Raw genomic sequence first — 16112 nt, forward strand, 5'->3', positions numbered from 1 at the left:
ATTGTACTACACCGGCTCCGATGCTCGTCGGATGTGGCAGTGCTTGCAAACCATTACAGACTACAAAGGGAAGCACAGCCGAGAGCTGCCCAGTGACACAAGCCTACCAGACGAGCTAAACTACTTCTATGCTCGCTTCAAGGCAAATAACACTGAAACTTGCATGACAGCACCAGCTGTTCCGGACAACAGGGTGATCACACTCTCCGCAGCCAATGTGAGTAAGACCTTTAAACAGGTCAACATTCACAAAGCCACAGGGCCAGACGGATTACCAGGACATGTACTGCGAGCATGCAGTGACCAACTGGCAAGTGTCTTCACTGACGTTTTCAACCTCTCCCTGTCTGAGTCTGTAATACCAACATGTTTTAAGCAGACCACCATAGTGCCTGTGCCCAAGAACACTAAGGTAACTTGCATAAATGACTACCGACCTGTAGCGCTCATGTCTGTAGCCATGAAGTGCTTTGAAATGCTGGTCATGGCTCACATCAACACCATTATCCCAGAAACCCTAGACCCACTCCAATTTGCATACCGCCCTAACAGATCCACAGATGATGCACTCCACACTGCCCTTTCCCACCTTTTACAAAAGGAACACCTATGTGAGAATGCTATTCATTGACTACAGCTCAGCTTTCAACACCATAGTACCCTCAAAGCTCATCAATAAGCTATGGACCCTGGAACTAAACACCTCCCTCTGCAACTGGATCCTGGACTTCCTGACGGGCCACCCTCAGGTGGTAAGGGTAGGTAACCAACACATTCGCCACACTGATCCTCAACACAGTGGCCTGTCAGGGATGCGTACTCTGTCCCCTCCTATACTCCCTGTTCACTCATGACTGCACGACCAGGCACGACTCCAAAACCATCATTAAGTTTGACGATGACACAACAGTGGTAAGCCTGATCACCGACAACGACGAGACAGCCTATAGGGAGGAGGTCAGAGACCTGGCCATGTGGTGCCAGGACAACAACCTCTCCCTCAATGTGATCAAGACAACGAAGATGATTGTGGACTACAGGAAAAGGAGAACCGAGCATGTCCGCATTCTCATTGACGGGGCTGCAGTGGAGCAGGTTGAGAGCTTCAAGTTCTTTGGTGTCCACATCACCAACAAACTAACATGGTCCAAGCACACCAAGACAGTCGTGAAGAGGGCACGACAAAACCTATTCCCCCTCAGACTGAAAATATTTGGCATGGGTCATCAGATCCTCAAAGGGTTCTAAAGCTTCACCATCGAAGGCATTCCGACTGGTTGCATCACTGCCTGAGGGTAGTGCGTAAGGCCCAGTACATCACTGGGGCCAAGCTTCCTGCCATCCAGGACTATACCAGGTGGTGTCAGAGGAAGGTGCTATCATACCGGTACCCCCTGTATATAGTCTCGCTATTGTTATCTTACTGCTGCTCTTTAACTACTGGTAACTTGTATTTCTTATACATATTTGTTCAACTGCATTGTTGGTTAGAGGCATATAAGTAAGCATTTCACAGTAGGATCTACACCTGTTGTATTCGGAGCATGTGACTAATAAAATTTTGTTTGATTTTTGATTTGTTCGAGAAGGAATCTGCAAGTGAGCATTTCATTGTACGACGTCTGCCATGCGTATCCTGCACATACAACTAATAATTACACTTGAAACTTGATACATTATTGACTAAAATGCATTGCATTTTAACACATTTTAATGCATTGTTATTTGATGAGCTGGAAGAGAAATTACTTTTATTTTTCAGCAACTTCTATCATTCCACGTGAGCTTACTTCATGAAGCAATAATGCATCGATTCTGCTGCTATACATTTTATGTAATCGCCGGTTAATACTTGGTCTAACGACATGTTTATAGACAATTAGAATGTGACAAGTGTTGCTGGTCAAAACAACATTTAATTTATACTCCGGTGGAATGACTGTAGATTGTCGCTGCAACTGTCAGTTTCCTTGTAGCACTTGTTAGAGTTGCGTAAATTCGAATCTGGTATCAGGATAAATATAACAATGAGTCACCGATTTTATGAAAAAAGTTAAATGGCTGGTTTACAGTCAGTCTCTCGACATGTAGACAATCGTAGCGACATCGTGAACATTCTATTGTCGTCCGACACCAAACTTATGAACGTTATGAAAAAGTATAAGCAGCCAGGTGCTCCAGATAGCATAATTTCTCTATTTTAACACCAATAAACCCATCTGTTTTAAAAATTAATTTGGAAAATGTCAACCAATCATCAAGCCAGGAAACTAAAATATTTTTTTTTAAACAATGTTTTGGTTCGTTATTAAAATACTAGTTAGCTAGCTGGCTAGCCAGTTCAGATAATGACCAGAGGGTAGCTGACAATGTCTTAACTTTAGCATCTTTTTATTCATTATTACAAGAAAGTAAACCCAACAACATTATTATTTGCAAGGTAAGGGCGAGCTTACAGAAAATCACTTACTGCCACAGTGTGACGAAATAAAAGTAGCTCATTCTATCTGATCATTTTAGAACTGTGGCAGTCCGGTAACCTCGACAATGGATGTTGCGACAGTCGCAGATACTTTTTTCATGTCAGTGCTACAAGGAAACTGACAGTCACAGCGACAATCTACAGACGTTCCACCAGAGTATAAATGAAATGTTGTTTTGACCAGCGACACTTATCGCATTGTAATTGTCTACAGACGTGTCGTTAAACTGGCCTTTCATAATAACAATGACAAGTTTGATGTCGGAAGACAATGGAATGTTCATGATGTCGCTACGACAATTGTCTACAGACATGTCGATAGACAGACTGTAAACCAGCCATAAGAAGCAGGCGCTGTGGCTGGCCAAACAATGACCCGTGGAACCATTAGCAGTAGGAAGGGAGTCAATCAGGGTTTGTGCTCTGAGTTGAATTTGTGGCTATCCCAACCACTTCTGCCACCCTGTCAAATCTCTGCTGCAACAATTTACTCGTAACTTAATTGCCTACTCTAATTGTGTGTTAGTTATTTGTCCCTCCCTTGTAGTGTAGCGTGGTAGCTCAGATAAGAACAGGCTCTTTTAATTGTGATTTAGGAGAGAGAGAGAGAGATGGCTTAGGAACAGCATGTCCCACTCAAAAATTAGAAAATATTTTTTTTGTTGGCGGGTGTGGTGTTAGATTAGAATTAAAGGCATACGAGACAGCAAAACATAATACCAGTGCTTCATCAGCATGGTGTGGAGCCTGTTCTCATAAAGATCTGAAACATAGTAGTGTGTACTGTATTTCCCTGTACTCCCATCCTACCCATGACCACCACCCCAAAACACATTCTCTGCACAACCAGAATTTGCATAATTCATTTTATTTATTATTTTTATTGTTTGGCTAAATTGGTTGTTTTTTGTTGAAGTGAACATCCTGTAAAGTCAAGCCTGAAGCCCTTAGCTGAGTTGTTTCCTCTTCGCTGAAAAGGTGAGGGTTGGAGGAGAGAAGTAGAGCAGGGCTTTCTCTCTCTCTCTCTCACATTCTCTCTCTCTCTCTCTCTTTCACATTCTCTCTCTCTCTCACACGTTCTCTCTTTCTCTCACTCTCACATTCTCTCTCTCTCACTTACAGTATTCCAGCTCAACCTTTTATTTATTGTTTTAACAGAGTGAACCTTACAGTATATGTACACATCATACCCACTGTATAACAATTACCATGTAGATAGCGCAAGGAGGATTAAACTGAAGCGTTTGTTTTTTCGCATTCATATTTTTTGCAGTCTTCAAACTTTTTTCCCTTTAACCCTCCCCAACCCACTCTATCATCTCATGCTGGGTTTGTAATGAGCTTGTCATTGGCGTCATCATCGTCACCATCTTCATCATAATCTCAATTTATAGTACTCTTTTCAATAAATTCCTCTTAGACAACAGCTGTACAATTGTACACAGTGTTTGACTTGTATATATATTTTAGGGAATATATTAGTTAAACCTAAAATAACAGAAAACAAATCCAAAATAAAAAAATGATCAATATCCCAATTAACAAAATCATGCATGTTTTAATGTTTCTGTCAATAAAACCAACATTTATTGATGGGATCTGTTTTTATTTACACTAAAATTGGCACTGTTTTTGATGTCTTTGTTGCTGGAAACTGGAATGATCTTAGAGAACACCATCCACTCTATGGAGTGTAACACTCTCCTGGCAGGTCAGAGACCTGCTCTAAGGGGCAGGTTTGACAAACATAAAAAAAATGTAAACCAAAAAAAAACTGAAAACAAAATGAAGAGGGACAACAGATAACCTTAAAGAGCCATTTTAGCCCTCAAGAAATGAGATACAGTGTGTGTAGAAAATACCCTTTACTTCAGCTTTCAACTGTGGCAGTTTTCTCCTTTGGATAGAAACCCTGTGACATAAGTCATGTCCTCCAACTATTTTCCCAGGATACCTGTGACTCACCATCTCCCTATACCTTGCCAGGTAAACCCGCTGTCCAGCTTTTTAGGGGAAAATCCACAGGAATTTCTTGATTTTCGCAAAGCAGCATTAATTGACTGAGGCAAATCAAACAACCTAAAATGACAAACGTAACTCTGAAACTGCCAGTCAAGAACTCCTGCTCAATACCAGGTTTGGCAGGCAGAGGGTAGGGGTTGTCTTCAGTTTCCATTGTTTCCACGCCAAACAAGTGCTTGACAGTTGATCCCAAGTCCTTGTGTGTGAGCAAACATAAGCGTGTGTGTGTGTGTGTGTGTGTGTCTCTACATACTCATATATTCAGTGCAAACACATTTATGCTGACCTTGGGTAAATCCCATCTTGACCTTTGACCCTCAACTCTAATATTTCAAGCAGATCAGTTGATCCTATAGCCGTCCCTGACAATCCCAACCCCCTTGCTCCACCTTGCAGGTTCTCTCTTTCCTACACTTCCTCAAAGAGACTGACAGACAGGCTTTGTGTGTAACGGGCCTGGTAGCGAATGGGTCTACTGCTGCCACGCAGCCCTCTCTCCCCTCCCCACCCTATCCCCAGTCCTAGCACAGCCCAATGTACTTGAGATTGTTCTGGATGATCACGTCCGTGACGGCGTCGAACACAAACTGGATGTTGCTGGTGTCTGTGGCGCAGGTGAAGTGCGAGTAAATCTCCTTGGTCTCCTTGTTGCGGTTGAGGTCCTCGAACTGCCGCTGCACGTAGACTGCCGCTTCCTCGTAGGTGTTCTGACCTCTGTAGTCGGCGAAGCACACAGTCAGAGGGATGCGCTTGATCTTCTCGGCCAACAGGTCCTTCTTGTTGAGGAAGAGGATGAGTGAGGTGTTGGTGAACCAGTTGTTGTTGCAGATGGAGTCAAACAGACGCAGGCTCTCTGCCATACGACTCTGTAGAGAGGAGGGATGGAAAGGGAGAGAGAAGAGGCAATCATGAGAAAATTGTTGTTCCCTCACGTGAGACACACCCTATTGACATGTAAGAGAAAGAGGCTGACGTTGGGCTAAAGCTGAAGATGACGTTAAGTTAGTCATTTTTAGTGATTGTATGATTTTCTGTAACTGCTAAATCTTCCAAAAAATAAAATATGTTTCCAAAAACGAATTGAAAATGAGAACACAATGAGAACACAGCCAAAGGTGTGGTTCATATGTTGTGTAAACATGGGCTGGAGACTCGGTCAAAGACCTGCACTTGAACTCTCAACCCGGAAACAAACAGAGCAGGTTCTCTCTCTCACTTCAAGCTTAGCATGAGTAGAGAACTGTTACTGCCCACATGATGAGCACTAAATGAGTTACTGGAACTGTGCACAGTTAAAAAACACATCAAAGTCTTATTTTTGAGGTCAGATGATGTACAGATGTACAGATAGCCTTTCCCTCTCTGACGTAAGACAAATGGGTGAAATGAGTATGAAATGTAATACCGTTGATTTGAAATACGTTTCAGGGAATTTCCATGGTATTTTACACTGAACATAACCATGAACAGGAACAATTCTCAGTGTGTACAGATGGACTAAGCGACAGAATAAACTTGATAGGTTGAGTACATCTCTTAAGCCCATCCCAGGGATGACATATTTACTCTGCCTTTGAGCTTTAGCCATGGGAGCAAAAGCATAGCCTGCCTGACATTGGCTTTGCCCAAAACACAACTTCACTGTCTGTTTTCTTTCTATGATTGCAAGATTGTGTTTTTGGAGGCATATAAAATTAAGCAATATACAATCTTGTGGTTCTTAGTTTTCTGCTACCAGACCAAGACCCATTTGTTTGTGCTGCCTCGGAGATGTCAGCTGTGTATTATCCAAACCCCTAGGATAAATGTTATTTTCCTCCTAGGATGTTTTCCAAATTCATGAATGGGAGCCAGTTCTGTTCAAATGTGTAGCCATGAGGGCCACAGTCATAACTGTCAAGATCACATGCTCCCAAAAATGCAATTTGTTGTGAAGGTTTGTGTTTCAAACCTCTAAAACACATGAAATACAAAATGAAAAACCAAAGAGGACCGTAGACCTTTACACTTGTACCCATATACGTGTTGAAAATTGATTTGGGCCCTGATAATCGCCTAAATTGGAATGCAGTGGCTGTTCAGTAAAATGCTATAAATTACGTCAGAGCTCATGCTCTGCATTTCAAAGCGCTGTAGGATTTTGACTGACAGCCGTTCTGAACATGAGCACCACATGAGACAAGTTGCCCCATCACTCCCGCTAATTGAGCAACTTTTGGACATTTTTGTCATCTGAGTGAGGGAAATGCTGGAAATGAATGAGACGTTAAAGATTATAATAACTACTGCTTTGATGTCATACAACAGGCTAGTCTCAGATTAGACATAAACAAATATCCGGGAGACTGAAATTAGTATGATATGTTATGTTTGGTATGGCTACATAAGACAGAATTTAACTTAAGGAGAAAAACATGAACGTCTAACAACCCAAAGGTTGCGTGTTCCAATCTCATTTCGAGAGCTTCAGCATTTTAGCTCATTTGTAACCTTACAACTACTTACTACTTTTTAGCTACCTTCAACTACTTAGCATGTTAGCTAACCCTTCCCTTTAACCTAACTCCTAAACTCAACCCTAACCTTACCCCCAACCCTAACCCCTAGCCTAGCTCACGTTAGCGTTAGCCATCTAGCTAACTTTAGCCACAATAAATTGGAATTCGTAGCATATCATTTGCGTATTGTAAATTCGTAAATACTGTACGAATTGCAATTCGTAACATACACTATCATACGAATTGGAATTTGTAACATATCATACCAAATGGATGAGACATCCACAAATTAATACATACCATACCAAACGTAACATATACTAATTTGAGTGTCCTGGATTTTCGTTTACTATGTTGTCTACCTCTGAGTCCAGATCGCAGTCATACAAGCAAGCCAAACACCCATGAGTCCAAATGTGCACTTGACATTTCCATATCATGAAACTAATGTCATATACAGTGTCAATGTTTATGATCACTTTGTTTGATATACAGTTACAACATGAAATGATGTCATAGCCTGGGTTGTTCTGAACACAATGAGCCTATGTTTGTCTGTTTTGAAGAAAATTTGTCTCAGAACGTGCACCTGAATGTACTCATGACTCCTTTCTATGCGCATCACAATTACGTTCCGTTTCTGTGAATTGCCTTGTGAAAGCCTAACACTATAACATCGTATTTTAGAATTTAGCTAGTCATGGTGGCAGTAGAACAAGCTTTCAAATTATGCTCACCTGACCCAGATTGCTAATAAATATTGGGCCGTTTTTGGATTGTGTAAATGTAACGGATGTGAAACGGCTAGCTTAGTTAGCGGTGCGCCCTAAATAGCGTTTCAATCGGTGACGTCACTTTTGTGGAGCGATGGGTAATGACGCTTCGTGGGTGCCTGTTGTTGATGTGTGCAGAGGGTCCCTGGTTCGCGCCCGGGTATGGGCGAGGGGACGGTTTAAAGTTATACTGTTACATAAACAACAACAGTAATTGTGTGATGGTGGTCTGTGTTCCAAACAAAACAACTACAAGTGTGCTTGCTCTAGTTCCTCAGAGGCACAGTTAGGAGAGCTCAAAAAAGCACCTTATAGTTGAAGACTCTTCTTTGTGTCATACAAGTGCATTGAAAGGACTCAGGGAGGGTTCGCGCCCAGGCTCTGTCGTAAACGGCCGCGACCGGGAGGTCCGTGGGGCGACGCACAATTGGCCTAGCGTCGTCCGGGTTAGGGAGGGCTTGGTCGGTAGGGATGTCCTTGTCTCATCAAGCACCAGCGACTCCTGTGGCGGGCCGGGCGCAGTGCGCGCTAACCAAGGTTGCCAGGTGCACGGTGTAGCCTCCGACACATTGGTGCGGCTGGCTTCCTGGTTGGAGGCGCGCTGTGTTAAGAAGCAGTGCGGCTGGTTGGGTTGTGTATCGGAGGACGCATGACTTTCAACCTTCATCTCTCCCGAGCCCGTACGGGAGTTGTAGCGATGAGACAAGATAGTAGCTACTACAACAATTGGATACTACGAAATTGGGGAGAAAAAAGGGTAAAAAAAAAGAAATGACTCAGGGACTGTGCACACTTTGGAGAGGAGTGTGGTCACTTGGAGACCTCAGTTAGTCCTCTCACTCAATCCCTTGTCATTTTTATGAAGGTAGTTAACGAGGTCAAGACCTTTCCTTCCTCTGGAGGCTGCCAAACTATATATGCATGCTATATATCTCACATCTGAGATGTTGCCTCACATGCTGGTCACAAGCAGGAGTTACTATCCTGAAACCAATTGAATCACTCTACAAACAAACACTTAAGATTTTTGATAACAAACCAAACAGTTACCACCATTGTCATATCATTTACAAACATAATTTATTTAGTCTGGATAGCTTTAAGCAGAATGTAGATGCAAGCCTTGTCTTTTATGATCCTGCATGGTCTTGCCCCTCCACCCCTATGCCGGCATATCATGCTCAAGGAAAGCACCTCCAGGATAACAAGGGCAGTAACTAGAGGGTTGTCCCTTTTCAACACAGTAAAATCGTCCTTCTCTGTTAGAGCTACAATATATTGGAATGCAATGCCCATGGACTTGAGAAGCTGCACTGATTATTGTACTTTTACATTTAAATTGAAAACATGGCTAAAATCTATCCAAACCTGTACACAATCAGTCTTGTGTCTAATCAGTTCCCCATAATCTCCAAAATGTTCCCTTTCAATTGCTACCATGGTTATGCATATGCTTTTCATATCTCCTCTGTAAGAAACATTTCAATTTAGCCCTATCCATATACAGTAGGCCAATTCCCATGCGTGTAAAGAGTTAACAGCTCCCTAAATCACTGTCATACTGAAATATATATTCATATATTACTGGGGAGAGGAGTTGTTATATATCAAAGAAGAACAAGGAAACAGTTGTTGGTCATGCAGTGAATCATAGTTTGAGCACAGGGGAATGCTGGGCAGTTGGTGAAGCCAAATGTGAAAAGAACAGTCTGACTGACATCAGTACAGATGCAGCAAGTAGAGCTCTGTCATGCATGAGGCTTTTCCCAAGATGTACAATATCTATGAGATTAATAAAAATCTGTGGCCTGATAGATTTCATATTCCATTAAAAGTCCCCGGTACTAAAATGATTAATACTAGACATACTGCAAGAGTGAGTGTGTGTGTGTGTGTGTGTGTGTGTGTGTGTGTGTGTGTGTGTGTGTGTGTGTGTGTGTGTGTGTGTGTGTGTGTGTGGTGTGTGTGTGTGTGTGTGTGTGTGTGTGTGTGTGTGGGGGTGTGTGTGTGTGTGTGTGTGTGTGTGTGTGTGTGTGTGTGTGTGTGTGTGTGAGAGAGAGAAAGATATGGGAGGCTGCAGGCATGTGGTGTGAATCCAGTAGCTTGTGACTGAGTGAGGAGTTCAGTTTGAAGACTGGACGGCTGTTTAAAAGGTTACACAAAACATCATGGTGCTCTGAGCAAATCACAAGATATGCTCAGAGAGAGATTGAAGGAGAGAGAGAAAGAGAGAGCGATAGGAGGAGAGAGAGTGATAGGTGGGCAAGTGCAATTAAACATAGTTTAACAACAAGAGGGTTGTAAGTTATAAAGTCTCTGTTGTCTCATTTACTTGAACTATAAACCATCCACACTTATTTGTTGTTGCGTGCAATATGTAGTGTTTTGCAATGTTAAACAAGGGACTAGGCAAATTAACTCATTTGTATACTGTAAATTCTATGTTCTATATAAGTTCAAGGAACCAATCATATGAATATACAGACTTGTTATGGATCCGGTGCTGTGGCTCGAGACGCAAGCCTCTTTTCTCTGGCATAAGTAGGCATCCTTAGGGACTGAGCTTAGGACCCTAAGCAGTTTACACTAAATAAGGTCAGAGCCAGAGGCTCCCCCTCCATTTGTTCTCAGGGTGTCTACACCAGAACCCTGCTGCGTGAAGAGGAAGGCAGCAGCCCACCCACTGTGCTTTGGGACTCTCTACACTCCTTACCTGTTCACTCCATCATCGTTAGAGTTACAGAGGGAGAGAGGAGGGAAGAGGGGAAAGAGGAGTAGATACTAGGGTAGCAGTACACAGCAGGAAGCTCCCCCCCCCCTAGACCCTGAACACACCATCCCTCCCCGTGGCCTATGGGCAGAGCCCCCCTCACCATCCCACCCCGTGGCCAACCGGCAGAGCCCCCCCCCCCCTCTCCCTGAGCACTCTAGACACACAGGCCTTAATTAAGATGAAGTATTAATGAGGAGGTTCAATCCTGTGTTAATGCTTTGTTTCAAGTAAATACAAATCTCTGGAGTGAGTGAGGAGCCACCCCTACATAATTCAATTAAGGTTCGATTCGAATGGCACTACCTTATATACTGAAGAAACATATAAACTCAACATGCAACAATTTCAATGATTTTACTGAGTTACAGTTCATATAAGGAAATCAATCAATTGAAATAAATTCATTAGGCCCTAATCTATGGATTCCCTAAAAACTTGAGACATCTGTGACAAAACTGCACATTTTAGAGTGGCCTTTTATTGTTCCCAGCACAAGGTGCACCTGTGTAAGGATCATGGCATTTAATCAACTTCTTGATATGCCAGGCCTGTCAGGTGGATGGATTATCTTGTCAAAGGAAAAATGCTCAAAAACAGGGATGTAAACAATGAGAGAAATACGCTTTTTGTGCGTATGGAAACTGTCTGGGATCTTTTATTTCAGCTCATGGAACATGGGACCAACACTTTACATGTTGAGTTTATATTTTTCTTTATTTTTTAAAACTATTTTCTACATTGTAGAATAATAGTGAGGACATCTAAACTGTGAAATAACACATATGGAAAAAACACATATGATAAAAATACAAATAACACATGGAATCATGTAGTAACCAAAAAAAGTGTTAAATAAATCAGAATAGATTTTAGATTCTTCAAAGTAGCCACCCTTTATAAAGAAAAACCCTTGAATGAGTAGGTGTGTCCAAACTTTTGACTGGTACTGTATATCCACTGTACATTAAGGCATGGGACACAAAATAATACAATTGCCTCAAGAATATCATACACAACGTTTTCCATTATTATTTTTCATTATAATTGCCAGAGCCTCAAAAATAGGTATATCTATACACACTACACATTTATTTTAATCAAGGTATCTCTCTCTCCCTGTTTTGTAATGCTACCTGAATATTTTGAGCTGGCTTTACCTCACATTTTATCACCCGATGCTCTGTAGCTGTCTTTAGTGCTTGTTACTCCACCCCACCCCTCTCTCCTCTCTCTGTGTCTGTATGCTGTGCTGCTGCTCTCTGCAGCCTCCTTCAATCTCTGGGCTCTGCAAGATTCAATTAAATGTGCAGCCTATAAACAACATTTCATTTCAGGATAAATTCAATTCAAGAAGCTTCCATGATTAATTTGAATGGATTCAACATTTTACTGTGATGGATTTCCCCAATACACCCCCATACCATAACAATTGTGATTTACAATGTATATATTCCTCAAGGACCCTAAAGTCGAAAGTGTCTATCATAGTCCAAAACGTGTATGCCTACACACACCAGTGTTCTAGAATATTGCACCGCTGGCTTTCAAACTTTTCGAATTCTCAGCGCAGCTCAAGCAATTTCTCCAACTGCCAACACATTCAAATTAACAGAGTACGCGTTCCAGCGTTCCAGAGTCGCGTTGGTTTACTGCAAGGTTCACATTCGATGGTGGTCTGAGTGCTATGTCACAATGGGACGCCGGACTGTCGAGTCTCAGTGTCTGTGGACTATGATTTATGCTTTACTCTCACAGCAGCCTGGTCTCATAGACTAGACTTAACATAGCACATGTAAATTCAGGACACCCAAATTAGTATGATGTGTTATGTCTGGTATGGTAACATAAGGCATTTGGTTAGTTAAGGCAGTGGTTGGTCGGGGTGGATGGGTGGTCGTATAACGCAAATGTCTAGCAACCTAAATGTTGCGAGTTTGAATCTCATCACGGAAAACTTTAGCATTTTTGCTAATTAGCAAATTTTTAACTACTTACTACTTTTTAGCTACTTTGCAACCACTTAACATGTTAGCTAACCCTTCCCTAACCCTAACTTTAAGCCTTAACCTAACTCAAAGACTTAACCCTAACCCCTTAACTCTAACACCTAGCTAGAATTCATAACATACAGTGCATTACCAAAAGTATGTGGACACCTGCTCGTTGCCACAAGAGCATTATTGAGATCTTAAACTCTGATGTTAAATTCTGTTTAAACACCTCATAGTTGGTGAGTGTTTCAGTAGCTAACCCAAGAATGGTCCTACTCTGTCATCCTATCTGCTGTGAAACCCAGTTTCCAATTAGACACAATTCCCCATTCATTAACATGAAATTATATTAGCTTAACTTTGTCAATTATGACTTTCATATTAACAGCGTGAGAAAGTATGCTTACCCTTTTTAGGAGATTTTAGAAGTGTAGAACGTGTGGTCCTATTTTGGATCCTCTGGAGTCACGGGACACTTTAATTTAACACCTCTACTATGTCTATGGGGCTTAGAGTGCAATCACATGTCACTGTAGCAGCTCTGTGAAATGTATGTCCACTGTACACCACTCCAACCAGAAATCACTTGTACTTTGCTTTCTCCTCACATACACACAGTACACACTACCGCATATAAACATTTATTCGCTTACAGTGCACGCACTCAGGCAGAACACACACATGTGGATGCACGAGCACACACACCCTCCCTAAGTCACAGCTCACTGTCAACAGCCCAGGATTATTAGGAGCATTTGACTGGTCTGTTACTAGGCAACTGAAGCCATGGCAACCATTTCATTATGAAGACAGGGATGGGACAGGAAAAATGCATCAGGGAATGGGTGGGTGGGGAAAGAATTGCAAGACTTTAATTTTTCCTCACAAAGACAGCCATCCTCTCTAAAAACCCTGTGTAGCATGTCCTACCAGTGATCCAGTACTACACTCCATATGATGGAATAAGAGAGAGCCGAGTCTCTTTTCCTAGTTCTATGGTTACAGTACTCTTGATTCTGCCCATTCATTTCCTGCTGGTTTCTCAGGTGGTGATGTCATTCAGCCTTCTATTCCATGTTAGTATATCATAATCTGAGGTCATCATGTGTTCCCCTAGACTCCTGTATTTTTTACATTTTACATTTAACAGCCAATTGCGCATGTTAAAACAGATTTAAGAGTTTAAGTTTAAGGCCACCATTGCAACTGAGTCCATTTTGTTATAGAGCATGGCTGAATGACTGTGGTTAGTGAGTTATGGAGGTTGTACTATAGGTTGTACTCCAGAGCTTTTTCTCAGTGTAGAAACCTCAGCACTCTTCTCCCAGTTCTGCTACACTCTCTAGGAAGCTTTATCTTGCTCCTTTGTGTCCTTCCCTTTCCTTATCTCTCACCTAATCAGTCCGGGTTTCAAATACATGTCTATTTGATTATTTGTTATATAAAATAGCCTACACTTTGAAAGTATTTTCAAATACTATTTTCAAATACCTGGATTAAATGCATGGGAGTGTATTTGAGCATTTTCAAATACATGCCAATACTTTCCAAGTACATTCCAATATTCAACTACTTTTAAAATAAAAAAATATCTGAATACTTAATTTGAAATGTATGTGAAAGTAATTATCAGTCCCATTCTATTTGCCATGGTCTTTCAACCTCAACTCATCTCTTTTGATTAGTAACAGTCCCAAAACCTAAACCATTAAACATACACTGACAACAAAAAAATGGAATCAGTAAACTGCCTAGAGATAGTGTCAGGGCCTCAGGTATCCCTTCTTGTCTCAGACAGTCCATCAAGGATACACACAAAAAAAGAGTACCTAAAATATATTCATGTTTAAGACTCAATTATTCAGGCCCTCTCTGATCCCCCCCCCCCCCCTTTCTGTTGTCATGCATGAGAGTCGAGAGAGAGAGAGAGAGGAGAGAGAGAGAACTCCATTTGAGTCTGAGTGGCATCAAGTTGAGAGTTCATTGAGTAATCTAATTCAGAGGCTCACCACAGCCCCTTTCTCCATGTCTCCCTCCCTGCCTCTCTGATTCCCTCTCTGACTCCCTGCCTCTCTGATTCCCTTTCTGACTCCATGCCTCTCTGATTCCCTCTCTGAATCCCTGATTCCCTCTTTGAATCGCTGATTCCCTCTCTGACTCTCTAATTCCCTCTCTGACTCCCTGCCTCTCAGATTCCCTCTGACTCCATGCCTCTCTGATTCCTTCTCTGACTCCATGCCTCTCTGATTCCTTCTTTGACTCCATGCCTCTCTGATTCCCTCTCTGACTCCATGCCTCTCTGATTCCTTCTCTGACTCCATGCCTCTCTGATTCCTTCTCTGACTCCATGCCTCTCTGATTCCTTCTCTGACTCCATGCCTCTCTGATTCCCTCTCTGACTCCATGCCTCTGATTCCCTCTCTGACTCCATGCCTCTCTGATTCCTTCTCTGACTCCATGCCTCTCTGATTCCTTCTCTGACTCCATGCCTCTCTGATTCCCTCTCTGACTCCATGCCTCTCTGATTCCCTCTCTGACTCCATGCCTCTCTGATTCCTTCTCTGACTCCATGCCTCTCTGATTCCTTCTCTGACTCCATGCCTCTCTGATTCCCTCTCTGACTCCATGCCTCTCTGATTCCTTCTCTGACTCCATACCTCTCTGATTCCATCTCTGACTCCCTGCCGCTCTGATTCCCTCTCTGATTCCCTGCCTCTCTGATTCCTTCTCTGACTCCATGCCTCTCTGATTCCATCTGACTCCCTGCCTCTCTGATTCCCTCTCTGACTCCCTGCCTCTCTGATTCCTTCTCTGACTCCATGCCTCTCTGATTCCATCTCTGACTCCCGGCCTCTCTGATTCCCTCTCTGACTCCCTGCCTCTCTGATTCCTTCTCTGACTCCATGCCTCCCTGATTCCCTCTGAATCCCTGCCTCTCTGATTCCTTCTTTGAATCCCTGCCTCTCTGATTCCCTCTCTCCCTCCATGCCTCTCTGATTCCCTCTCTGACTCCCTGCCTCTCTGCCTGTCTCCCTGTCTTCAGATGCATTCTCATCTTCCTCTGAGGATTTATGAGACACATTGAGACATAATACTACATTGAGTCAGACACTAATACTTCTAGAGCTGTTTTTGTCATTTCTAACATAGTATGTGCTTGAAGGCTTGAAATACACCAGAACTTAGTTTGCACCAGAAACAAATGTTTCTATAAACAGAATACTTCATATGACGCTGATTGGGGCACTAGGCCACTGTGTAGGCCACTGTGTAGGCCGCTGTGTAGGCCTATTACATAGCATCTAATTAACAATGAAATATTATTCATGGTCATCACTCAAACCTTCATACCACTTTGGGTTGAAAAAGCCTCTTGCAATAATGGGGAAAGCTGTGGAAACTGTTCCAACAGACATTTCACTAATAAGGGCCCAAATCAGCCATGGCTGCCAACCACACCCGGAGTTCAGAAATAATGTCCAGACAAGGGGAGGAAAAGGGTGGGGCCTCTGATTTCCTCCAAACAATCCCCTTTTTTCCTTCTCCATTCCTCACTTCCTCTCCTTCTCTCTC

General features: G+C 42.5%; 1 protein-coding gene across 4 annotated transcripts in view; it reads right to left on the reverse strand.

Moving 5' to 3' along the window:
• Positions 1-3334: 3334 nt before the first annotated feature.
• The window catches only part of LOC139408703 (guanine nucleotide binding protein (G protein), alpha z polypeptide), a 47795-nt gene continuing 35017 nt past the window's right edge, over positions 3335-16112 (reverse strand). For all 4 annotated transcript variants that reach the window (XM_071152931.1, XM_071152934.1, XM_071152933.1 and 1 more), the window contains one exon: positions 3335-5370. In XM_071152931.1, the coding sequence (XP_071009032.1) occupies positions 5026-5370 (345 nt within the window). In that variant the 3' untranslated portion in view covers positions 3335-5025. The remainder of the gene's footprint in view (positions 5371-16112) is intronic.

Source organism: Oncorhynchus clarkii, chromosome 5, assembly GCF_045791955.1.
Source record: "Oncorhynchus clarkii lewisi isolate Uvic-CL-2024 chromosome 5, UVic_Ocla_1.0, whole genome shotgun sequence".
NCBI lineage: Eukaryota > Metazoa > Chordata > Actinopteri > Salmoniformes > Salmonidae > Oncorhynchus > Oncorhynchus clarkii.